Source organism: Crocodylus siamensis, chromosome 7, assembly GCF_052110815.1.
Source record: "Crocodylus siamensis isolate JL-2025a chromosome 7, ASM5211081v1, whole genome shotgun sequence".
Lineage (NCBI taxonomy): Eukaryota > Metazoa > Chordata > Crocodylia > Crocodylidae > Crocodylus > Crocodylus siamensis.
The window spans coordinates 69,079,577-69,107,070 of record NC_143401.1 but is presented as its reverse complement, the minus strand read 5'-3'; the positions used below and the strand labels follow the sequence as shown (position 1 = coordinate 69,107,070).

At 44.0% G+C, this 27,494-nt stretch overlaps 1 protein-coding gene across 4 annotated transcripts in view; it reads left to right on the top strand.

The window, feature by feature from the left end:
- The window catches only part of BLNK (B cell linker), a 156,265-nt gene that overhangs the window by 55,493 nt on the left and 73,278 nt on the right, over positions 1–27,494 (top strand). For 2 of the 4 annotated variants that reach the window (XM_090057570.1, XM_090057569.1), the window contains exon 1: positions 23,106–23,388. The exons of the other annotated variants lie outside the window; for them this stretch is intronic. In XM_090057570.1, the coding sequence (XP_089913696.1) occupies positions 23,342–23,388 (47 nt within the window). In that variant the 5' untranslated portion in view covers positions 23,106–23,341. Of the gene's footprint in view, positions 1–23,105; positions 23,389–27,494 lie in introns of those variants that run through there. 4 annotated transcript variants of the gene reach the window in all.

The window sequence follows — 27,494 nt, the reverse complement described above, 5'->3', positions numbered from 1 at the left end:
AATGATTAACCTTACTCAAAATAGATATTTAAAATTTTACCCCAGCTAGACTTGAATTCACATCCCCTCATGCAAACACATGCTACTGACAACAGTGAACCACAGCACAAATGTATGAAGCTGCCTTTCCAGCAGTTCTAACATGAAGCAGCAAAAAAGTACCCAACATGAGGCTAGTATCATGGTACCTGTGCATGGGCATCCTTGGATAATATTAACACTCACATATTTGATTCCTAGTTTCTGAGAGGTGCTGTGGAAAAAAGTGTGTAGTTAAGTAAGTATCATAGTGCTGGGGCATAGACAGTCTCAGTTTGAAAATCCTGCAAATTTACAAAAAATTATAGTCTAGACTATAATGTAATTTTAATTCACTTATCCTAAGCACTACATTAATTTTAATCCTGGTTTTAAATCCCCAAGTTCTGATGCAGTGTCTGCTTCCCTACATCATAGGATAATTTTGACCAGGTAGGCTTATCCTTCAGTGGCTACCCAGCCCCAAAAAGAGGATATCATACTCTCCTCCAGAGGGAAAAAGGCCCCCTGAACAAAGTCTCTGTCATCCTCTTCTGACGTCTGGAAACACTGTACTGAAATCCACCACATCTTTCTGTTATTAAATCCCCCCCTTAGTCTTCTCTTCTCCAAACTAAATAAGCCCAGTGCCCTCATCTTATCCTCATAAGATCATAATGGGCTTAGGGGGACTTAAGGCGTCTAAATTAAAACTTTGACCTAAAAATCTCCCTAGTCAATTGCCACCTTGCCCTGGAGACAGCTGAACTCACAAGAGGTCTCCCAGTCTGACCTGAAAGTTCCTCAGGTTCCTAGAACTCTGCCCCAATCTGAGCATTTTAGTGCCTGGTTCGCAGCTAAGGCTAAGTGAGATGCAGAAACCAGGTTTTCCTTCACCTGTGTTCTCTAATGGCCACAAACCTCTGCAAGCATGGCAGGAATGACTCTTCATAAAATGCAGTTGTTGCCATGTGCCATCAGACATTCAGTCTCATCAGACCTAAGCAGTGCACATGTAGCTCTGCACTCAGACTACACTGTTTCCATTTCAAGAAGAGACAGGCATGCATCAGGCACATGTCTCAGCGCAGAACTGCCTGGCTCTGTCTCTATCCTTGATCTTCACTGGAACTCTTATTAAACATCCCAGTTGATTAGAGTTCCTGGAATCTAGTTGGAAAAAAGTGAAATTTCTGCTCCTTGTTTTAGTGGACAATGTTGTTCAAAACCATACAAATAACCAGGATTATTATATAGCTTGAAATAGCATCAGTATGCCTTATTAGGTAAATTCCTTTTTTTAAATACTGGTGCACAATGCTGCTGGGTAAACAATTCATAATCAGCATTTTACTCAGTACATATCACCTTCTTTATTTTCCAGAGTGAAGTCTACTCAGATGTATTCATAATTTGAAATTTGTTTCTAAATAATTTCTGCATCTGAATTTTACTCCAATTTTTCTCATTAAGCATCTGCAAGGACATTATATAAGTGTCCCTGACAATTATTTAAAAGTACAAATCAAACTGAAATCCCCATCCCTTTATACCACCCTTCATACCAAACAGCTAATTTAAAACATATCAGCCTCAATATATTGGTCAGTGCTCCTGTCTTCTAATTCTCCTTAATGGAAACAAACTGTCTATAGAGCAATAAGTCTCAATTTTTTTAGGCTCAAAGCACCCCTCCAAAGATGTTAGCTGTTAGTTTTCTCTCATTTTTGGACTATGGAAATATTTTTCTGTTGCAAAGAACTCAGAAACACCACAGCAGGTCAGCATATTTTTAACACTATGGACTTGTACTGGAAATGATTTGTTTTATCTTGTGAATCATGTTTTTGCACCAAACAGTGCTAACATTACATGGCATCCTGCAGCACCCCTGAAAGGATATCATGGCACCCTAGTTAAGAAGAACTGCTATAGAGAATGCATCCTGGTCATCAGCAAATCTAGCCTGTTTCATTTAATGTAATGAGACCATCATTACAGAACTCCAGGGCCTTTAAAGAAGGTGCCATTCCAACAGCCTCGTCTCTTGCATATTGAGGGGAATGCTTCATGATCATTCATATTAATCACAGATGTGGCAGCAAACAATGGGAAGTAAACTCTTTCTCAGGTACACTTGTTCTGGGTCATTTAGATTTTCCTCAGTCGAAAACAACATCTTAAAATGTAACCAGAGGATGTTAAGTACCCCGTGAAAATCTTATAACATGAAACCCCTGCCTACTAAACACGTGACTGCCTCTATGCCAGTTCCACCTTTTGTATAGTTGTAATATGTTGATCATTCCTGAAAAATTCCCTGGGAACATTTGGAAATACAGATCACACAATATAGTTTTCTTCCTTACCTGGCCAGTCTTAGAATCAGCTCTTTGCAACTCTGAAAACTTGCAGCTACCAATGTAATATTCACTTCCATCATAATATTCTGCAATATTCACTTACAATTCAAAAAGCACCCTGCCATGTGCATAACATAGTTGCAGAGAATGAGCATGGAAATTTATGATCATGGTTCCCCTACCAGAATTGGTATACCATACCCTGATGGATACTGTTCAAATGAATCAATTTGCACTTCAAATCAAATAGTCATAGAAAGTTTTGATGCTATTCACTGCAATCCAGTACCATCAAGCCATGCAGATTACAATTTCTTAGAAGCTGATGACATTCTGAGGTTTTCTTTCTTTTCTCCAGAACATAAAAAGGGAAATTGACCTACAAATATAGTGCTGAAACTTAAGATGCTGACCTAGAATGAAACTAAACCTGGAAATAAATGTTTTGGAGCCCAGAGCCCCCAATTATAAAGCATTTAAGAAAAGCTACTTTCCCATTGTACAGTCTCAAAATATCCCCATGCTTCTTTAATTACTTGCTAATAAGTATGAACATTTAAAAATTCACAGACACATAAATGTTCAACAGTTAACATTAGATAGTACATTTACTAGAATACAGGCATACCTCATTTTATTGCGCTTCACTTTATTGCGCTTCGCAGACATTGCGCTTTTTACAAATTGAAGATTTGTGGCAACCCTGCGTCAAGCAAGTCTGTCAGCGCCATTTTTCCAACAGCATTTGCTCACTTCGTGTCTCTGTGTCACATTTTGGCAATTCTCACAATATTTCAAACTTCAGCAACCACCACCCTGATCAGTCAGCAGCCATCAACATCAAGGCAAGACCCTCCACCAGCAAAAAGATTACAACTCGCTGAAGGCTCAGATGATGGTTAGCATTTTTTAGCAATAAAGTATTTTTTAATTAAGGTATGTACATTGGTTTTTTAGACATAATGCTATTGCACACTTAATAGACTACAGTATAGTGTAAACATAACTTTTATATGCACTGGGAAACCAAAAATTTGTGTGATTCGCTTTATTGCAATATTCGCTTTATTGCGGTGGTCTCGAACCGAACCCACAATATCTCCGAGGTATGCCTGTATATACTTTAGCTCATGACTTTCTCCTGGCAGTAAACACCCTGAACCCAAACTATTGTTAATATTATGGCAATAAAACAGAAGATAATTTCAAAAGTAGAACAACCTAAAATCTCTATCAAATATATATAATATGCAAAAGTTTTAATGGCAAGAAATTATGATATAGCCATCTGTGGAAAAATCAAGTGGTGTCTAAATACTGCTAAAAGTGCCACTTTAGAAATGTTTAGAAAGTAATCTCTTCACAGAAACTTCCTTAATCCTAAACTTATATTATAAATTACCTGGGGCAAAAACCTTCTCTCTGTTTTTTGTCTGTACAGGACTTAGCACAATGGGGCCTTTATCCATGCATGAGATGCCTAGTTGTTATTACAATACAAAGAATTAGTACCATTAAAATTTACATTCAAATTTCCAGTTGACCTTTTCCCAAATATTTTAATCTGGATAACATTCCTTTAAAATGTAGGTTTTTACAAACATTATTCCCTTGATGCCTTTTCTCTTATAAACCCAAAAGAAAAAAATAGTTATATTGAAACATACACTTTGCTGTTAAATGTAGATGTGTTCTCCTCCTCCTATTCCCCTAGAGTATAAAAAGTTACAAGATTTTATGACTTCAAACTCACCAAATAACTCTTTCAAATGCTGCACTTCACAATAAATGCTGCAACGGACACATAAAAAATAATGACCCTTTCTGATATACTGGTGTACTCCTATTAAATTGCTATATTTTTGTAGTTTTAACTCAATTAAAGTTATCAACTGTGCAAACATATTACCAGCAACAATTCACAAAATCTATAGTTTTAGATAAAAAGGCAAGTTTCATGGCTGTAGTTGTAATTCTGAATTGTTCCCTGGAGAAAGAAGCCTTACTGGTCTATTGATAGTCCATCATAGCCAAGTCACATAGCCTTCCTGATATAGCATCTACACACGTAAAACCATACATGTCGTTACTTTGTGTACTATTTTGATACTTTAACAACTTGATAGGATTTTTCTTCTGTTCCTCTAACCATATACACATTGTATCCACCCTGGTTTTAAAGGTTGCTTTTATAGCTACCGAGTTTTTAGCCAAGAAAGCCTTGAACATCCTTCTGACACTTCTTAATGCCTCCTTCTGCCATGAAGCCACATAGTTTAGAAAGCAGAGGACCAGGCAGAAACTTCTCAGTGTGCAAGAGGCCTCTGTCACTAGCAGTTTCCTGTTCTTGAATACTGTGAGTTTCTTGTTTTAATGGGGGCCGCTACAGCAGCTTACACTCAGGCAAAGAGGTGTTCCATCCATACTCGGATGGAACAAGAGATGTTCCAGATGCTTTCCCTGGCCACACCAGAAGCTCAGGAAGAGGAGAGGAGGTTGTTTAGAAGCCTTGCACCTGCTTTGTACTATTAGGGGCATAAAGGAGAGTGAACTAAAGCTAGGAGCTAGCCCACTATGTTTGCAATCAGCAGTTAGTGCTGCACAAATTATGTCTTATCTTAGTTCATCAATTCTGTTTAGAAGGCAGCAGAAAGACTCCTCTCCTTGGCAAAGTCAGTTACAAACAAACACAGTTGAACTGGGGATTGGCACACAAGAGTAAGAAGGGCATGAGGAGCTTTCACCACTTGTACCCCACCCTCTACATCCCTGCACAAGAGCCTGTCACAAACACACTCCTCGCACTTCCCCAGATGCCCTGTAGTAAGCTACGGAGAGTAAATATTCAGTGCAACTGGGAGGCATGACCACTGTATGTGTATACATGTGCAAACTAGCTTTAATAGAGCTGGTTTGGGTAATAACAGCACTGAACAGAGCACCACAGATGTCAGTAAATGCTGAACAAGCTCACAAGGGAGTCTGGGTATGTGCTTGGGTTGCTAGCCTGCATTGAAATCTGTGTCTCCATGTCTTTACTGCTATGCTTACCAGGGCTAGCTAGCATAATGCTAGTGTGGGAATGCCTACCTTTGTTACAGTCATGCTCCCTGTTGCAGCATAGTCACACCATCAGACTAAATTAAGGAGGAACAAGGGACCTGTCAAGCTGACTTGGTGTAGACTGAGAAAGAGCATACAGGGTCATCCTGGAAGGTGATGCAGCAAGTCCTCTTCTCTTTTGCATTTCAGGAGGGATGCAGCTGAACTTCATGTCCCCAGTCCAACCCCAAACATTCCAGTGCTGAGCATTTGATCATTAGTCAGTCTGTGGGTTTGGTTTCTTTTCTTTTTCCCCTAAGAGCAGATGAGAATAGATTGCATTAAAATGAAAAAGCAGAAGTATCGCTCTTCAGACAGTGGGCTTTATCCTCAGGGGAAATAAAACACATGGCCTGTGCAGGTGCTCAAATGAGTTTGTTCCCACATAAGAAACTCAGACTGAATTTGCTGCTTTCACATTTTTGCCCAACCCACAGATGAGAGTTGTCACAGTACTGCCAAAATGCACAAGGTTTTTCCTTTCTGTGATAAGCCAAGAGGCACTCCTAAATGTGGATCTGATTTTATGTGCAATATTTAAAAAAAGAAAAAATCACCTACCCCCTAGGAATGCTGCTCTCCCAGCTTTAAGAAAGTTATGTGCCATCCAAAATGGTTACCAATGTCATCTTCTGAGGTTTACTGATGCCAATGCTAGGATTCTTCCAGAGTTAACATGGAGTTCAGTTACTGTGTCACAGAGCAGCTTGACCCAATGTTTGTCACTAAAATGGCTTTTATCTTTCGTGTTAGCATAACCAGCATGAAATCACTCAATAGAAAGGGGTATAAATTAGGCTTCCTAATCATCAATCCAAGAGAATGTTTTGCTTCCTATTCAGGTAGCTTCTTTTTATGCTAAATAAATTAAATGAATGGCTATTTTAATGAGTCCCTAAAGATAATTAAAAATCTCAATAAACAGTATGAATATCATACATATTCAGGGTTTCCAAAATATCAGACAGATCTTGAGCCACAGCTTATTAGCAGCAAGTGCATGGAAACAGATGTAGACTTTCTAGGGAAACAGTGATGTCTGTCAGGAAACACACCATTGGACTTAGACTGAGTCATGTGGCCTCTGGATTAAAAAAAGGCTATCAGGATTTTTCAATCAAGTTCATAAAACTTAAAATCTTCAGCAGCTTGTGTTTTAGCACAGAGGTGGGGAAGTCCACAGATGAGCGAAAGTGCCAGCTGTATCACAAAAAAAGGTTGTGAAAAAAGTGAGTGTTGGAAACTTTTTCAGAGAGCTTAGTTATATCTTTAGTGGAGACAGGACATAGTGAATTAACATTTTTTTGAAAATCATTTGTGACAGCATGGCAAAAGTTGACTTTCAAATAGTTCTGAAAACACTTCTGTGGCTGCATCTACTCTGTTCCTGCTGGGGATAAAACTGAACAAACTGAAACCTTTTCTTAAAAAGATATTCCCATGATGGCTGAGAGGTAGAGAAGAAACCTTAATCAAAACAAAAATATAGTCAAAACCTGAATATTACTCTGATTGCCTATTCTAAAGCAAGCATCTCAGCTGAGTCTATAATGAATCTGTAAAGAGTCCCCTAGAGAATGAATATAAGCATTAATGCCATCTTTAATTACCCTTATTTTTTCACATACCACCTGCACCTTTTCCTCAAACAATTAGGAACTTTTAAAAAATCAGTGTACATGTCTTAAACAAGGAAACACACCTTGGGCACTGACTAGGTGGGGCTGTTGAAATGGCTGGAGGCTCTGGCCCCACAAAGCTGGGGCAGGAATATCCTTATCTGCTTCACGCCACCTTCCATGGGTGCAGGTGGACGTGTCTGCCTGGCCAACAGTTACTGCGTTCAATCTTATAGGCACTGCTAAATTAAGGCTTTTACAGCATCACTCCATATAAAGTTTGTCAGTGACTCTGAGGTTAGCTCCACAGCTGTTGGGGAGTGAGGCTGAAGAGAGTCTTCTTCTTCCTCTCCACATAACCAGAGTCTTTCGCCCCTGACCAGGTAAAGTCTTTTCTGCTTCACTCTGCCTTCCCAAAACAACCCCTTTGTCTTGCTCAGGGGCATGGGGTATGCAAAAAAAAAAAAATGCAGTGCCTTCTTCCTGAATCAAAGCAGTGCATGGTCCCTTGAGATTCTTTCTGGAAATATTTCTAGAACTGCATTCAAACAAGAGATTAACTTAATCATAACATTTCCACAACTAATTTTTCCTAAGCTTTTAGGTACAACTGGTTCATAATTTCCAACATTTCACTGCAAAGATATGAAACCTCAGTTCTGAATGAAAGTGCAGATTCTCTACCAACATCACAAGCAGGGACTTGAAAAAACACACTTATCTTTGGTAAGACTTGTGAAAGTTAACAACATGACTGTGGCGACTCAGCTTATTATAAACAAAACTGCATACAGCACCACATATCAATGCAGTGAGTCATGACTGGTTAGAAAAGGTCCTAAGAGATACAAAACAAAGGTAGCCGTTTATTTAGATTTTATTATACAGTTTATTGATAAAGGCACAAAACATATTGAAAAATAAGAAAAACTCACAAAACACGCCTTGTAAAATATACTGCTTTACCACCATTCATTTCAATGGAAATAAAATAGAGATATGGCTTAAGTGAGATAAAAACCTAGCATCTAGGAAAAGCATAAACCTTAACCCACACACCTATGCCTGATGTTGATCAATGCTGAAAATTTACCAGTTGCTTTCTTACTGACAATTGGTATTGGGTGACATTATTTTTATTTTTCAAGTACATCATTTATTAGGTACCAGAATGCATTGGAAAGATCCTCGGAGATCCTGAGTCACACTGGCTTTATAACTGCCAGTGAAAGCATAAAAACTTACCATCTTAACTATAGGCTCTAGAGAAATGAAGCATGGGGCAATACTGTATAGTGAAGGTGCATAATTATTTGGGCCTGAGGTTCATAAAGGGAGTTTTGATGAGCTGTTGCAGGTCAGGTCAGCTTCCCCCCTCCTCCCACAACTCAGCGCAACTCATGGCTCCCAGGCCTGGCTGGCCCTCATCCACTGCTCCAAGCTGCTCTCTCACCTGAAGTGGGTGTCGGGGCACCCCTGTCCCCTGAAACGGGGCTCCTCTATTCAAGGTTTCTTGGGTCTCTGGCTGCTGGCTCAGCAGCCTGAGCACCGCCTGGCTCCCTGGACTCAACCTTTTGCTATGGGTCGGAGGCCTGGGCTTCCTCATGGAGCACCAGGCTCGGTCCACTCCCAGACCCTCCATACAGCACCTCCCAGCCTCATTCCGGGGGTTGAGGACCTGAGCCGCCCAAGCGCTCCAAAGGTCGTACTCCATGCACCGGCCTGTGCACTGTGTCTCTAGCCACATGCCAGAGGTTGCAGACCCAAGCTGCCTCACGCAGCTCCCAGGGTCTGGACGCTGTGTGCTGTGCTGCACACCAAGAGTCTAGCCACTGAAGCCGTCTGCTGTTCCCCACTGATGGAAGTGTTCAGGGGCACTTCTGGGCTACTGCTTTGCCCTGCTTCGCAGCTCTCCTGCGCTCTTCTCTCTTCTCTGTCCCGGATGTGCTGCCCTCATGCTGGGCACGCAGCTCCTTTCATACCCTCCAGGGCTCCGCCCCTGAAGTCTTCCGGACCTGAGTGTTGCAGTCTTCAATCAGGCTGGGGGGCGGGGACTCCTCTTCCCCTCCCCTCAGGAAAGGGGGGAACTCCTCTTGCTGCCTCCTGATTGGTGGATGGGCTCTACCAATCAAAACAGCAAGATTTCAAGCCTGGGACTCAACCCAAGCTCCAAAAGGCAAGCCTGAGGGAATCTTCACCACCCCTGGTGAAGGTCACATGCCCAAGCCGAACTCTCACTGGACCCGTGGAGCGGTGATAGGTGCCTCTCCTGGTATCCTAGACGCATCATACGTAAACCGCCTTACAGGCCTACGGTCACGTCTGGGACGAGGAGCGTGGTCAGGTTCCGGGCTCCCAGGAGGCCCAGGCAGTGCAGGTCTCATGTCACCCATGGTGCCTTCTCTGCTGGTGGATGGAGGCTGTGAAGACATCTCTCTGTGTGAACCTACAGATGAATCGCCCTCCCCTGCAACTCCCATGGGTGGGGCTTCAGGCACATCAGACCCCGGGCGCAGTTCACCTTCCAGACCGCGGGGCCCCAGGCTGGGGTGGAACCCAGACAGACACCACACGCCACCGTCGGAGTCCGAGTCGGTGTCAGAATCTTCTGCCGCTACGGCAGGTGGAGGGGCAGGTGGAGGTGTACCCTCCTGGCAAGAGAGTCAGGGCCGGGCTTGTGAAGGTTGTTGAGCCAGTGGGCAAGGCCCCACCAGTTCCCCTATAGGCAGCAGAAGGTTTCTGTGTACAACTCACTTTCATCCAGGCCCGGCCTCTGGGACAATCTCAGATACCAGTAAGTTCCCTGTTTGTCGAAGTACAATGTAGGGCTCAGCCCACCACTGGACCGCAATCTTATGTCTGCCAGCCAATCTGAGATTGCGTAAAAGCACCCAGTCCCCTAGGCACAGTCCCTGCTCCCATACATGAGCATCATAGTTCTTCTTGTGGCGCTGTTGATTCCTCCCCATGGCGTAGGCTGCCAGTTGGTACGCTCGCCTCAACCAGTTCTGCAGCTGTTGGGCATACTGCCCACGGGCTAAGTGCTGCTTGTAGGCCTTCTCCACCCCAAAACACAAGTCTATGGACAATCAGGGTTGTCACCCAAACATCAATAGATAGGGGCTGACCCCAGTGGCATTGTTATGAGTAGCATTGTATGCATGTACCAGGTAAGCCAAATACTGGCTCCAGGCGGCCTTCTGCTCATGTCTTAAGGTGCCAAGCATATTCAGGAGTGTTCTGTTCAATCACTCTGGTTGCAGGTCCCCCTGCAGGTGGTAAGGGGTAGTTTGGGACTTTCAAATCCCCACAATGGCAAACACCTCTCTTAGTAGTTTGCTTTCAAAATCTCAGCCTTGGTCTGAGTGTATTCGTGCAGGCAGACCAAACACCAAAAAGTACTTCTCCCAAAGCACCTTTGCCACTGACTGAGCAGTCTGGTCACGGGTGGAGAAGGTTTGTAAATATCGGGTAAAGTAATCAGTCACCATGAGTATGTTGCCCTTTTGATTTCCCTCCACTTCTATGAATAAAAAATCCATGCAGACCAGCTCCAACGGCTGCGAGCTCTGTATGGTGTGCAAGTATGCTGTTCAGGTTCGCAGGGTCTTCCTCTTTATGCATCTCTCACAGTTGAGACATTTATCGTTCATGTGCTTGACCATCCAGGGCCAAAAGAAATGTTCCCAACTAAAGCCAGGGTACGGTCCATATTCAGATTACCAAAATCATCATGCAGGGCCCTGAGTGTGAGCTCCTGCTGCTGCTTGGGAAAGATAGGTTGCAGCAGCATCCTTCCCTCTGGGTCTTGTACTTCACAGTACAGCACCCCATCAATGAGCCACAGCCTTTCCCACTGTCTCACCAGGAGATGGGCTTCAGGGGTGACTCGCCAATGGGCAGAGGGTGCTCAGTGCTCTTCCACTGGGCCCACAACACATCCCTCACATCAGGGTCTTGCTCCTGGGCCCAGTGCCATTTGGCTGCTGTCATCTGGAGAAGAACAGCAGGGGCCAGGGTCGTATACAGTATCCATGCCAGTGGGATCCCATCGGGAGGTATTCCTTGGGTCTCAGACCATGTTCACTCCCTCAGCCACAGAGTCTCACGCAGGCAGATCACAGAGGGCCCAGACCATCTCTAGAAGCAGCATGTCCCGGTCAGTTGGGGATGCCAGTCTTGAGAGAGTATCAGCGTCAGTATTCCACTGTAGTGCAGGCTAAATGAATAGTCCGCCAGAGCAGCCACCCACCGATGTCCAGCCACATCCAGCTTTGTGCTAGTTTGTATGTAAGTCAAGGGATTTTTATTGGTCCATACTTGGAACGTGGTTCCATACAAGTAATCCCTGAACTTCTCAGTGATGGCCCACTTAACAGCCAGGAACTCAAGCTTGTGTACTGGATATTGGGTCTCACTGGGCACCAAACTTCTACTGGCATAAGCTACTGGGCATCTCCATCCTTCATGCAGTTGATACAGGACAGCCCCCACTCCTGATAGACTGGTGCCTGTGTGCAGAATGAATGGGTGATTTGAGTCAGGATACGCCAACACGGGTGCTTCCATAAGGTGCCGGATGATTTCATGGAATGCATCCTCCCACTTCATTTTGGGATACGATGTGTCCCACATATTTCATAGTTTCATAGTTTATAGTTTCATCGTTTCTAGGGTCGGAAGGGACCTGAGTAGATCATCTAGTCTGACCCCCTGCCATGGCAGGAAAGATTACTGGGGTCAAACAACGCCAGCAAGGTGTTCATCTAACCTCCCCTTAAAGACCCCCAGGGTAGGAGCCAGCACCACTTCTCTTGGAAGCTGGTTCCAGATCCTAGCCGCCCTGACTGTGAAGTAGCGCTTCCTGATATCTAGCCTAAATCTGCCCTCTGCCAGCTTGTGACCGTTATTCCTGGTCACTCCTGGCAGTGCTCAGGGGAACAGGAACTTCCCCACTGCCTGCTGATCCCCCCTGACTAGTTTGTAACAGGCCACTAGATTCCCCCCTCAGCTTTCTCTTGTGGAGGCTGAACAGGTTCAGGTCCCGTAGCCTCTCCTCATAAGGCCTGTCCTGCTGCCTCCTGATCATGCAAGTGGCCCTCCTCTGGACCCTCTCCATGTTGTCCACATCCCTCCTGAAGTGCAGCACCCAGAACTGGACGCACTACTCCAGCTGCAGCCTGACCAGTGCCACATAGAGGGGGAAGCCTGGCAGAATTTACACTTGTCAAGCACCAACTTAAACCCAGCAGCTTCAAGACAGTCTAGCACATGCAGAAACCTTTCATCATGTTCCTTAAGGGTTTTTGCAAACACTGTGAGGTCATCCAAATACACCAGCACCTAAGTTAGACTACTTTCTCCATAAGCGCTGAAATGTGACTGGGGCCTCTGAGATGCCCTGTGGCATAAGCTCAAACTGGAAAACCCCCAGTGGTCAGATACATGCGGTTTTCTCTTTATCTGCCTCTCTCAACAGGATCTGGTAATATCCACTGCAGAGGTCCAGCACAGTGAACCATTTGCTGCTCCCAAGACAGTCCATGGCCTCTTGCACTCAAGGGCCGGTGTATTGATCGATAACCGTGTGGACATTCAATACACGGTAGTCAATGTACATCCACAGACTCCCATTCTTTTTGCGCACGATCACAATTGGCAAGGCATATGGACGATTAGATTCTGTGATGATTTTGTGGTCAAGGAGATCCTGCAGATGGTGTCGGACCTCCCCCATCTCAGCCAGTGGTATGCGATGTGACCTTTCACAAAAGGTCTGGGTTCACTAAGGTATATCTGGTACTCAACTCCTTTTGCCTCCCCTACATCCCAGTCACGCAGGGAAAATACACTGGTCCAGTCCTGGAGTTTTTTCCATAATTGGGCCTTCCATTCCTCAGATGCGGGGGAATCCCCAAAGAAAAAAAGGTTAGGATCAATATGCAGGAAACTGTCTTTTTTTGCCAGATTCACCACATCTGCTTCCTGTACAGTGGCCACTTTTTGCCTCAGGTGTACTACTACATCTCTTAGGGAAGGATTTACTACCACTACAGTAACCTGTTCCTCTTTCAATTCTTAAGCCTTGAAGACTCCATCATGGACTCTCAAAGTTCCCAATCCCATTTTTCCAGAGAGGGTCTCTACCACAACAGGCCCCAGCTGCTGTGGCTCTCCTCCCCACCTGCATGTAGTGGGTAGAGCCCACTGGTCTTGGGCAGGGATCTTCTGGGGAGCCGTCCCAGAGAAATGCAAAGCTCCCAGTATTTGGGGGGATTTCCCCATACCCTTTCTATTCCAGTGAGCATAGGCCTCAGAACATAGAGCGCACGTTGGTAACCATTCCTGATAGTCTGGACCAGCCTGTTGCCTAGAATATCAGGCCAGGACTTGGAATATACTGGAGTTGATCCCAGTGAGGAGGGACGACCCCTTTATCCAACCTAGGTCTGGGCACTTTAGTGCAATGGAGTTCACCTCCTTCTCCAGATGAACATGAGCCTGCAATGCGATGCTGCGGCTAATAAAGTGACCAAAACGCTGGCTTGCATCCATAGATGCTTCTCGAGCAAATCCCAGGACATCATTCTCCCCTTGTACTCGGCCTTGGTGAGGCCGCAGCTGGAGTACTGCGTCCAGTTTTGGGCTTCACAATTCAAAAAGGATGTGGAGAAGCTTGAGAGAGTCCAGAGGAGAGCCACGCGCATGATCAGAGGTCAGGAAAACAGATCTTACGATGACAGGCTGAGAGACATGGGACTCTTTAGCCTGGAAAAGCGTAGGCTCAGGGGTGATCTGATGGCCACCTATAAGTTTATCAAGGGTGACCACCAGGATCTGGGGGAACGTTTGTTCACCAGAGCGCCCCAAGGGATGACGAGGTCGAACGGTCACAAACTCCTGCAAGACCGTTTCAGGCTGGACATAAGGAAGAATTTCTTTACTGTCCGAGCCCCCAAGGTCTGGAACAGTCTGCCAGCGGAGGTGGTTCAAGCACCTACACTGAACACCTTCAAGAGTAAACTGGATGCTTATCTTGCTGGGATCCTATGACCCCAGCTGACTTCCTGCCCTTTGGGCAGAGGGCTGGACTCAATGATCTCCCGAGGTCCCTTCCAGCCCTGATGTCTATGAAATCTATGAAATCCACCCCAGCCACAGATGCAGGGAACTTAATATGAATTTCTAAGTACCCATGGTATGGGTACATGTTGTGGCTAAGCCCACATAGACCCAGCCCAGTAAGTGGATACAACACCGTGTGCTGAAGGTGTTTTTTTTTATAGAAGGACTCAAATATGATGGTCACTTGCGATCCACTATCCAGAATGGCCATACACCTTTGGCCATTCACTGCCACTGGGACCTCTGCCCTAGGGCCTATTAGTCCTTCAGGCAGTGAGTTTGAGACCAGGGCTGAGGAGACTGGCAGGCTCTGGGGTGGAGCCAACTCCCCTGCTCCACCCATCCTTCATTTCCCGCCCCTCATTGGGCCTTTAGCCACTGAAAAACTAGGTCTGGTTTGTCTGGCTGTGTATACTCTCGGGTCATGTGCCCATATTCCCCACATCTATAACAGATCTCCAGCATCTTAGTCCCAACTTTGGTCTTGGCCCAGGGTGGGGCAAAGGATCGAGGCCAAGGCTGCCTCCCAGGAGGAGACCACAGCTGCCCACACTTGCTGGGAGGACTCTTCTTCAGCCTCTGGGGGGCACTGTTCTTGTGGGGTCACCACCATTACCCAGCTAACAGGTCCCTGACATGAAGAAACTTCCTCCTGGACCCACATGGCACCCCAGAGGTGAAGGATCTCCTCCTACTCCCTCATTTCTTTCACTAATTGGCTGAACCCAGGAAGGCTGGTTTTCCGACCAGCCAGATTCAGATCCCTAATAAGGGACAGGCTGTATCAGGTCCCTATTTGGACCTGCCAGAGCCTCATGTGATCCACCTTGCTCAAGCTAATGGCCCCTTGCACAACCACTCTTCGCAACACATGCTCCAAGCATAACAAATACGAAGATGCAGCCTCGCCTTTGTGCTGGAACGTGCTAAGCAGTTCATAGTATGCTCCTCCACCCTGGGATGACCATCCAAACATGTCCTGTAGGGTCTGAAGGCACTGCTGTGTGGTGATAACAGGATTCTGGTGCTTAGCAATCTGGATGACTCCAAAGGCGGGCTCTCTTAGTACGTCAAGATGACGACAATGCTTCTCTTCATCCAGTATCTACCATTTAATTAGAGTTTCCTGTATGTAGGCAGTCCAGGCCTCAAACCCTTCCTCTCCTGCAGGGACTGTGAGATTTCCTGAGAAGTTCGGTCATTTGAAGAATTTACCACTTCCCTGATGACCTGCTGCAAAGCCACAATTCATTCAGAGGTAACACCGAGGGAGGCTTTGCTCAGAGGATCCTCTTCCCCAGATTATTGAGGACTAGCAGGATCTGACATGACTCCCTTTCTGGCTCTCTATAGAGACACACACAGCACATTACAATATCAAATTACCTGCTAACAAATCCTGGGAGAGCCCCCAAAATGTAGCCCAGGTAACTAGGGTATATACTCCCCTTCTCCAATTGAAGGGAATTATTAGCTGGCAGGTGTACTGTAGAGGAACTGCAGACCACTCTGTTTCCCTCCATCCCTATAGAACCAGGCCAGGACAGTCAGGGGACTTAACTATATACAAGTTTATTTACATTAACTTATCACAAGGAAAAGAAACATGGATATAAATGTATGTACTATATATATATATATTATCTAAACAAATAACATAAACAATATCTTCTGGGTAAATGCTATAAAACCTTATACCAGTGGTCCAGAGACCAGGAAGTATGTGATCTGAAACAGATAAACCCCAAAATAAACATAGATAGCCAGCAGATAAAGTATAGAGAAGTATGGCTGAACAATAAATAAGCCACAAATAAATACAAGTAAACAACAGGTGAAATAATAGCAACAGGGGGTCCCAGCAGAGCCCCAGGACTCTACTCATCTACTAATTTACAAACATGAGAGTTCACAAAATATAAGGCATGACATCACACCACTTAGGGTGCAAGAACCCCAAAGATAAACTTAATCCCAAGGGGAAACCCCAGTGCCCTTGGGCTTTTCCCACAAGGATGCTGGTTACTTTAGGGGGGCCCTCCCAGTGGGACCTCCACTTTCAGAAGCCCTTAACTAGCCAGGGGGGACTCCCCCTCCCCTGTGGGAATCCTCTTTTCCCTGAAACTCACCTGGCTGGCCCTCGTCCACTGTGCCAAGCTGCTCTCTCACCTGAAGTGGGAGTTGGGGCGTCCCTGTCCCCTGGAACAGGGCTCTTCTATTCAGGGCTTCTGGGGTCTCTGGCTCGGCCCTGTCTGCTGGCTCAGGAGCCCGAGCACTGCCTGACTCCCTGGACTCAACCTTTTGCTATGGGTCGGAGGCCTGGGCTTCCTCATGTAACACCAGGCTTGGTCCACTCCCAGACCCTCCATACAGCACCTCCTGCACCGAGTTCCCAGCCTCATTCCGGGGGTTGAGGACCTGAGCCACTCAAGCGCTCCAAAAATCCTACTCCATGCACCGGCCTGTGCACTGTGTCTCTAGCCACACGTCAGAGGTTGGAAACCCAAGCTGCCTCACGCAGCTCCCAGGGTCTGGACACTGCACCAGACTACGCACCGAGAGTCTAGCTGCTGGAGTCGTCCACCGTTCCCCACTGATGGAAGTGTTCAGGGGCACTTCTGGGCTACTGCTTTGCCCTGCTTCGCAGTTCTCCTCAGCTCTTCTAAGCCCCACGCTTCTCTCTTCTCTGTCCCTGATGTGTTCCCCTCATGCTGGGCACGCAGCTCCTTTTATACTCTCCACGACTCCGCCCCTGAAGTCTTCCGGACCTGAGTGTTGCAGTCTTCAATCAGGTCGGAGGGGGGGGGCTCCTCTTCCCCTCCCCTCAGGAAAGGGGCATGACTTAACTTCTCTTGCTGCCTCCTGATTGGTGGATGGGCTCTACCAATCAAAACAGTAAGATTTCAAACCTGGGACTCAACCCAAGCTCCAAAAGGCAAGCCTGCTACAGACTATAAATGGACTTACAGAAAGCGGTGGTGCCAAGTAGAAAGGAGTTATGTCTTTTAAATACAAAGGATTAGGGAAAGGAGGGGGCAGTACTCAATGAAGTGAAGGTGGGTGAAAATGGATAAACAAAGCAGTTAACCTACAGAGGGACACAAAGGATCACCTTGTGCATTTAACAACTAGAGATCCTAAGAGAATTGCAAAATTGCAGCAAAATGGGGTCAAACAGAAAAATGTGACACACACAAGCCTAGCCATGACACTTGCTGTGATGAAAATAAGTACTACTGGATCTAGGTTTTTGTTATGTTGTCTGCAGACTGAGAAGAACCTTCCAAAAGCAGGAGGGCATGTTGGGCCTCAAAAATGAGATATAAATATAACATATATAAATCCAGTGTCCACTGAAGTAAATGGGAAAATATCCATTGCCATCACTAGGTCAAGACACTAATCCGTCTTTTTCTTAATTATGCTCAAGAAGTTAACAGATATCAGTATAATCACAAAAAATATCAGATCCCACATGAAGACAGACTATTAAAATATGAGTTAATTAAATACTGGTTATTTACCCTAATGAAAGAGCACCAAGAATCCTAAGAGCTCTATAAGAGTTCAGATAAGTCAACACACACACACACACACACACACAAAGCCAACTGAAAGAAACTGTCAAGAAATACTATATCACACAAACCAAAAAGAAAAAGAAATCACAAGAACCTAAGTTTAAAAAATACATAAGCAGCTAGATAATGCATCAGTGACATTGCAAATAAAATGCAGAGAGAGACCTGCGGGGTTTGTGGAATGAGGCATGACAATAGTTTCATTTACTGGACATATGCTGTCTGAAGATACTGCAATAGATCACTGTACCAATGTCTGTAAGTAGGGGAAAAAAAAGGTAACTGCATTAGGAATTAAAACTAAGTGACAAAAGCGTCAGAGAACTAGATCATCTAGTTCCTTATAAAAATGTAAAATAAAACATTTTGGTGGGAATATGAGAAGTTTGGAGGTTTTGTTACCTTTAGCATATACAAAAACAGCAATTTTAGCAAGCCACTAAATTCACAGCATCTGGTGAAGTGAGCTGTAGCTCACAAAAGTTTTTATCATATCATACTATATTATATGTGAGGATACTGGCATATAATATCCTTATACTTATAGTGTCACACAAGAGGGTTTTATGTATTTTATTTTATTTTTTAGGGTGTTTGTGGCTTTAATCCTCTCGTGTTATAACAAGGAAGTGTTTGTGGCTTGATGTATTTACTGTTGCTTATCTATTTTGGTATTCAGCGGTTTGACAGATGTAGTTATTAGCTGGGCTGAAGTCAAACAGAGAGTAGATGTGCACCTTATAGAGAGACTAACTAAATGCATATACATATTTACATAAATAAATACACACATGCACACTGTATGTGTATGTAAATATGATAAAATAAATGTATAAAATAAAATGCATATATAAAATAAATGTATAAAATATTTTATGCATAAAATAAATAAAACCCTAATTTCTGTTAGCATTTCTGTGCTGATCCAACAGGAAACTCTAGTTAATTTGCTACTCAACAGGAATGCAAACAACTGTGAATTTTCAATAATTATCAGGAGTTAGTAATCGGGAAGGAAGTGCTGGCAAAGAATCAGAACAATCTCAAACCATAGTTGCAAATTAACCCACCGCAGGCATGACATAGATCTAGTGAGGTCAGATCCCAATTCTCACTTACATTGCAACCTCATTATGCTCTGCTGCTTTAAAATAGGGCTGTTGAGTAGTTGTAAATGCAATTAATTTACATCCATTCAAGGCCTATTTACACTGTCAGAGCCGTGTTCAGGGTCTTTAAACTCCACTGGAGGTTCACACATTATACTTATACACAAAGAATACTGACTCATAAAAACACATAATGCAATCTGGTATCCCAGGGTCTTAAATATTAAAATAACTCTTCTGATGTTTGTGAAGGGTAGGATATCTAGAAACAGACAAAACAGACAAGAGAGTGCCACTTGTTCATCAAGTTCCCCTTTAGAGAAGTTGTATACATTGTCACATGAAAGAAAAGATGAAGTGATGCTAAAAAGACAAGATTCAAAAGAACATCCTTACCAGAGAGACAGCTCTTGTGGCCAATTCCTAATCTCCCCAGTAGAATGGAATTTGCACTAATCCTCCCCCAAATAAAGTGTTTTACTACTGTATTTTCACATGAAAAATACAGTCAAGGAAGAGAACACATCCAAGAAGAAATCAAGTATAAACTGCTTTTTAAGAAGTCACTATTATCTGCTCCAAAATGCACATACTAATGGAATGGCCATTGCCACCCCTGCATGGGTAATATCCTACAGATTTCTTACCCAGAAAAGCTTTGGCTTATGAGAAAGCCATAGCTAAACAAGAACAACAACAGGAAACAATCACCAACACAGCCCAAAACACCCAAGAACTTCAAAGGACCCATCAAATGTGGTCTTGGTAAAAGATGAATGGATTTTAACGCCTGCTTATTTTGCTGCTGAATACCAAAGTTGCATGCGTAGGTGAGCTCAGTATAAAGGCCATCACTATACATAGTCAAACAAATAGTTGTGCCCAAGGCTATGTGAAAACTCATATACTCAGACATAAGTATTGTGTCCTAGATCAGCCTGGGTCATAGGTAAGAATGGTCCTATTCATGCATTATTCAAAACAAAGGAGGGGGAAATGGTTGTGTCAAGTAGAAACAGAAGTTTTGCCAGTTCCTGTGTTTGCTGAAGCAGCTATGGAAGAGTTCAGAGAGTGCTCATAAACCCTTGCTTGCTCAGAAGGCCTTATGGCTCAGGGCAAGCAAAACTTGGGGGCATCCGAACCCCAAGCCTATGGGCTTGGGCCTGCAAGTAGGATGCCTGCCAAAGAATATGGAAACATCTGAAGCCCCAGGTGTGGGTGGAAGAGGTTTGCTAGTAGTAGGGCCACTTATGGTTCTGGACTCTTGGATCTGGAATTAATTTTGGCTAATTTGGCCTCAGTTACAAAGTTTTTTAAAAAGTATGTTATGAGTTCTTGTATCTTAACTGAGGAGGATCAGGGTGATTGACCTGTATAAAGGCACTGTGGACTTCCATACATAGATTTTTCACCAGTCCGAGTTCAGTTAAAGCAGTGCAAATTTGTGTGTAGACACTCATGGATTTAATTCTGGTTTACAGCAGTTTGGTTTACCCCACAGGCTAAGTACCTCATTATAAAGCCTGAGGCTGAATCAGCTCAAAGTAGGCAGCTTCCTCTATGCTACATAGTTTGAACGGATAACCAACAGAACTGACATTCAGCTTTCATTACTGGGAAAGGCAAGGAGGGGCCTGCACTAACCCAGGCCAGTAGGCAGAAGGCATTAGAGCATGCCTCCCAGTCTCCGGGTCATTGCCAGCCCAGCCAAATGTCCCCAGCCTCCTACTGTCCCCACACAGGGAGTGCAGGAGCTCCCTGGCCAGGTGCTGACCCACGTTGGGGGAGCCTCTTTCTTCAGGAGGTTCCCCCAGCCTGGGTTCCCCAGCCCAAGCCCGCTCTCCTGCTTCCAACCTGCTGATTGTTTCAGCCACTACTACAGGTGCAGGGAGGGGGAGTCATCCGGCCAGGTGCCTGCCCCTGCAGCCCAGCATGGGGACACTAGGGAGTCCCTGCCTTGGGGGGCTTCCCATCACCCAGCCCAGAGTCCCCCCAGCCAGCCTCAGGAGCTGAGAGGAATTCTTCCTAACCCTACCTATTTGCCTTAGCTGTTGGATTCTCAGAGATAGCCCAGGGAGCAGAGGGAAATTCCTCTGCCCTCCTGCATTAGTTTTGCCTCAGACTCATAGCAGCTAAGGCAAAACAGGCTACGGAGAAGCAGGAGAGGTTTCCTCTGCTCCCTCAAGCTGCCTGAGACTCGCAAGGGTTGAGGCAAGGTTCTAAGGCAAGGATCAGGAGGGGAAGTAAAGCTGCCAGGGTCTGAAAAGCCTGCACCACAGGGCCCTTCCCTCCCCACACGTGCTGTGCACAGCCTGGCTAAAGCGGAGCTGGTGGTCTGTTCCCCTGCCCAGCTGTCCCTCTGGGCTGACAGACAGGTAGGAAGCAAGCTAAGGAGCAAAGGGGTGAGGCAGTCCCTGCTCCACTGGAGCAGGCAGCATAGCCCAGGGCTGCAAAGAATCATGGGATCCTGGAGGACTTCAAGTTGACTTGAACCAGGAGGGGATCTGGGACAGAAGTTCCATAAACTTTTTTGACCTAAATCAGTTAAGTCTGATACTACATCCAACCAGGTTTATCTTAAACCAGTTTTGGTCATTTTGAAAGTGGTTTTTGTACACTGAACTTCTGTTCTGTTACAGGTTTAAAACAGTTTCTGATCACTAAAGCTGGTTGATATGCAACTCAGTGGTGATGCGTAGGGGATGCATGGGGGTGCATGTGTACGCATTGTTGGCTTCGGCAACGGGCGGGGGGGCAGACGGAGCACTGGTGGACCCCCTCACCCCACCCCGAGAAGTGCTGCTGGCACTTCCAGGCACACCACTGGCACTTCTTGGCATAGCGTCCAGTCACGGGGGGACACCACCGACACCATCACAGCCACCTGTGGACAGTCCCCACTCAGCCCACCCTCACCACCAACACCTGTGTCACCGCCTGCGGGTGGTCGCCGTGCCCCCCAGCCTCAGGAGGCACATGTCACCTATGATGTAACTTCTGTCCCTAGCTACATAGGGTAAACAAATATAAGCTAACCTGGGCTTAACTAAATCCTTAGTCTTGCCTACACAGTAAAAAAATAAAATAAAAAGACTGGTTTCTAGGTAAAGCTTTGCCATTAGAGCTAGACTAGAACCTGTCCCCTCAGGAGATACAACTTACACCAGAAAAAAAAATTGTGAACAAATTTCCCAACTGAAATAAATTATCCAGCAAAAGGAATCACTTAAGGAAGATAACTGCATCTGCAGATAGACCTTGTCAGCCCAGCTGTGTTAGTTAGAAGGCCGGTGGGCCGCTTTCACACTTCTGACCATCAGGTCCTGTGCTGTCAAACCTTTGAGGCCAGAGTTAGCTCTTAATTCAACTGTTGTAGTAACTCACCTCTAGTTAAACTAGTACAACTTCCTCTAAGTTCTTTCTCCAAGGCCCTTTCCCAAAAAACACTCACTAGGCTTTAAAAGGAGAATTTGCCCTTTGCTCATTGCTTAACTTCTTTCTTTTTCTGTTTTGTTTTGTCTGGGGGGGGTTTTGTCTCTCAGCAACCCTGCTTCCTATGGTAGGCAAGACTTTTCTTTCCATTACATCTTAAGTAAAATCATAGCATCTAGCAACCATGCTTCAGATTGCATTGGGAAGCATCATCAGTGAGTTCCTTTGTCTGTGATGATGTCCCTCATTTAACATTGCTTTTGCTTGGAAGGGGCAATTCATGAAACATCGACGCCTTATTCTGAAAACAAGGAAACTATTTTCACACAAGTTGCCAGCACTGTTTGTAATTGGAAATGCTAGGATACAGTTTGGCAAGTTGCAGCACCCAGATAAATTTGTTAACAAGCCAGAAAAGGACAATTTGCTTGCCATTTTCCAGTTAGTCTTAAAAAAAGGTATCATTTTGGAACCAAGAGTTCTAGTCTTTTGTATGTCTTCAACAAGCTAGAAGAGCACTGAAAAAAAGATAATTCAACAAGTAGCCAGCCTGCAGCAGGGAGTGAGTGTGTTTTGTAGGTCATATTGTATATTTTCCAGTCATGCCATCTGATTAAAACACCAGCTGCATGAAAGGCACAAAGAGGAAGTAATAAGTGGTGTTGAGCACATTCAGGAGAATGTGTATACCCAGTAGGTGTCTATCAAAGTTTGCACAACATTCAGTAGTTCAAGCAAGCTGTCTGGCCGGCTCTGTCACATGATTAACTCGAAACATGAAACTTCACTATGTGCTCAGGCAAGTTCTACTTCTCCTAATAAATGAGTATTCTCCTTCGCACAACAGTCTTAGAAGCCAGGCAGAGATCATCTGTGGGATTGTATCTCAGGTCGACAGTTTGACATATTACTCCTTCCTACGGTCATAAGAACCACCAGCCCATGTTTTCACTAAAAGGTTCCTAGTTTACCTGATTCTAACTACAAGGAATATGGACAAGTTCAATAAGATCACTGTGCCAGCTGGTGAGAAGCTAAGGTATGAGCTTTTATTCCTTTTATGTTTTGTTTTCTATGATTTTGTAATACTTCTCCTTTACTGCTGTGCTTATAGAACTGAATAAGAGAAGTTAGAGGACAGATTGGGTTTAGAAATGGGAAATTTTTATTGGTCTATGTTTAGAAAAGTGCGAAGCCAAACAACCTGTTGTGCTGGAAAACACAGTCCCTTCTAGCTTCTACCAGTGGCACTAAAATTCTGAAAACTGAAAATAAGCATAGCCGATAAAGCATACAAAGGGAAGATTAGACATAAAAGAAAAGCATTTTCCATATTAAAATTAAAAAGGATTTGATGACTTTGAGGCACAATATATGTGGCAGAGCATGTTGTAAAAAAGATCATGACCTATCTACAGAGCTGCAGAAAAGCACAGTACAAATTATGACAAAACAGTCATGTGAATAAAACTCAGATATAACCTAGTAGCTTTCACAACAGAATCTGTCCTTGCTGTTTTTATTTTCAGTGAACTGCAGCCTCCCTTTTTTTTTTTTTAAAGTTGTCTTTTTTTTTTTTTTTTCAAACATTAACTCACCTGGCCCCTGACACATAGGCAGGAGTTTGCTTAAACATCTCAGAGTTTTGTAAGAGGGCGCTTCTGTTTAACTGTTAATATATCCAAATCTTGGAAGGGAACGGTATCAGGGGAGGGAAAGCACAAAACAGGCCAAAAAAGGGAGAGAGAATTTTAAATATAGCATACTTGGGAAGAATTAGAAGGAAATCATTACAAAATAATTTCTAAGGTAACTAGAGAACTCCTCTGTAAAAAGTCTGCACCAAGTAGGAAACACACTTTTCCTACACCATTAATTTTTTTTTAAATACCTTTTCCATACAGGAACAAAATATACCTCTAGAATATTTTCCATTAAAAATGAGGAAAAGATTGAGACACACTCATCCCACAATAACCAACAGCCAATTATCTGGGGTCAGTCTCTGACTCCCAGTTTCCCTGTCAGAGGAGACTTTCATGCAACTGAAATATTTCTGCAAAAAGTTTCAGTTTGGCAAATCACTTTCAGAGCCAGGCACAGGTGTGGGCAAACCGGGCAGCTGCCCAGCGCCAAGACAGAAAGGGGTTTCAAAAATGGTAACTTTTTTTCCGTTGTCTGATTATTATCATCATCATCATCTCTGGTGAAGGGGGGCCCGATACTAAAAGTTCACCCGGGGTTGCCAGGAGTCTAGGTACATTACTGATCATGGTTTTCCGATGGAAAAAAAATTGAGTCAGAAAGTTTCTACCTCTAATGGAGCCTCTATCCTCTAGGCTGGTGGTTTGAATATGTCTAGCTCTATGTCCAGCTTTCTGTGATGAGAAAAAATGGGAGTTAGGGGCCAAACAGAAGTACAAGCAGTGAAGACACGGTCTATCATAATAATGAAAAACATAGTGGAAACAAAGGATTGTAGTGTTGTTAGGTACCTGTTAGTAAAAATTAGTCTCCACACAGGTTTGATGTCCAAATAGCTATCTTATGTAAAATCGCGTTTTCAGCTACTGAGTTTCTCCCGTGTTCTGCAGCTACAGCACAGCAGAACTCTGCTCAAGCACAAACAAGAGTGTACCGCTGCCATGCTAACCTGGGCTTGATTGTTAGTGTACCAATTCAGCATTCATATGGAGAAAGATGTGCCCCTCTACTATAGCTTCTGGTAGGCTGGGTCAGTCAATTCAGATGATTTTGCAGTGCAGAAATGAAGCAGCAGTTAAGAATCCTCATGGCCAGTTAATATCTGTAAGAACATGCCTACTGTTCAACATGTTAGTAGACCCATCATTCTCAGTAAGAGTACTCCCATGCTTAAATATTGGCCAAGGGCTAAATGCCTTTTTCAAAAGGGGACCCAAACATTTGCCCATAAGGCAGTAGTAATATGTTAGGCTTTGCTGATTTGTAGCAGTTGTTTCCATAACTGCATAACTGGCCCAGAGTTAGGAGGCACAAAACATATCAGGGGAGGAATGTAATGGGGCTGTAGCATTGCTTCATCCTGTGATTTATACAGGAACATGCTACAAGGTATTGTTCATGGTTTACTAACAACAAAGTGGGAACTCCCTTGTTTTCACTATTAACACTGAATATTACATTGGTGAAATAATTGCATGTGCTGAGAATGAACACGGGGACAAAAATTCCTACTGATACTAAATACTGTCTTTCTAATTAAAGTCAGAAGACTTCTAATGGCAGCTTTCTTGAAGGTTCATTTTGTAGCCACAAGAATCTAGCAAAAGGCATAATCTTTCATATGCCCACTTCATCAGATGCTATGTTACACAGCTAACTACCTCAGTCTACATAAGAATCAAGATGCCCTTAGTGCTGAATCAGTGTCTGAGCCCAAAGCTTTAACTTTTCAGGACTTGATTCATAAAGCTAGATTTTACGATCTGGTTTGATATCAATATTTCTCATCTTCTCCCAAGTGGTATAATAGTATATTCTACTGGAGATCTCTTTTGTTCATACTACTGTATCAGTGTTTCACACCACTGGATCTGCATATTTAACTCATTCAGCTGCTTTGCTTATCTTGGTAAGATAGGACTACCAGAGTGTTCCTATAGGCCTCTCTACCCAGCATGTTGTGGACAGGCACATTGTGCTTGAGGTTGTGAGACTCATTCACTTTGACATGTTTCATGGAGTTCCAACATTATTTTCATGTGGCATCATATGCATGCATAGTATTATGTAGACATTTCCTCAAAAACCATTACACATGATCATTGCTTCCAAATGGGAAAGTTTGGATTCCAGGAAAAGATTGTCTAGAAAGAAATTAATTATGTGACAGACATAGGATCCTATATTCTTTACGGTGTATGTCTCAAAAGTGTGGGATACAAGAAACCAACTGGTAGGATATGGTGCAGCAATAGCAATGCAATTTTCTACATGCTACTCTGAAAACATAGTGGACATGAAGGCTAGGAACAGAAGTTACTGGTTTATGTGATCAGAAACTAAACTTTAAACCCATAGCAGAACAGAAGTTCAGTGCCCATAAACCAGTTTTAAAATGGCTGAAACTGGTTTGAGATGGGCCTAGTTATATGTAGTATTAGACTTAACTGATTTAGGTCAAACCAGTTTATAAAACTTCTGTCCAGACCCCTTCCTGGTTCAAGTTAAATCAGAGTTCCCCAGCATGCTTTGCAGCCCTGGGCTGCACTGTGCTGCCTTCTCCAGAGCCCAGGGCTGGCCCCTTCCCTCTGCAAAAGTGAAGTGCAGCTGTTAACTCAAAAATACGGCTTCAGGCTTTCAGAATCCTGCAATAGCTTTAGTGGCTCTCGTTCTTTTGAGAGTATGATCCCAGAACTCCTGGCTCCACGCTGTTTCTAGCAGCTGCAGACCTGATTGTGTTAGAACTCCTCAAACTTGCTACATTCGCTATTATGACCACAAAAGTTAACAACAACCCTCATCACTTAGTACTAGTTACATATCTCAGAGCAATATATAAAGGTGTTATTACTATCACCACTGTAGGGAGACAAACTGTAGTGATACCATATATTAACTACAAGCATTGACCTGCTTACAGCCACACAGAGTCACTTCCAGGACTGGAAGAAAACATGAGCTTTCTAACTGAAAAGTACAGTCCTGGGTGCTGTTTGGCAGATTCCCCTCTTTTTTTCTTTTCTTTTTTTTTCTTTAACTCCATATGCCTTTGTGCTGTAACTCAAAATTATAACCTCCAACCACAGCTCTGAGGTTAACTATAAGAAATGCCTTTGACATTGTTCTGGGACTGAGCAAATGTGCCTACAGTTACTTTACAAAAAACCTATAAGGTTTAACATTTAGATGAAATCCTAATCCTATCGATATCCACAGGAATTTACCCAAGAACTCAAGAGTACGCTATTAATGGCTCATCACCTTTAAAAGGAATGTATGATCCTCAGCAGTTTCCTATTGACCTAGAGATCTTGGAAATGACTGTTAGTCCTTTTCTTCACTTCATTGCAATATTTGCTGGTAAACCCAGCAGGTAAACCCTTCCACTACAGCCCCAGCATACATGGACAAAAGGATGTAGCTTCAACCAGTTCCCCAAAC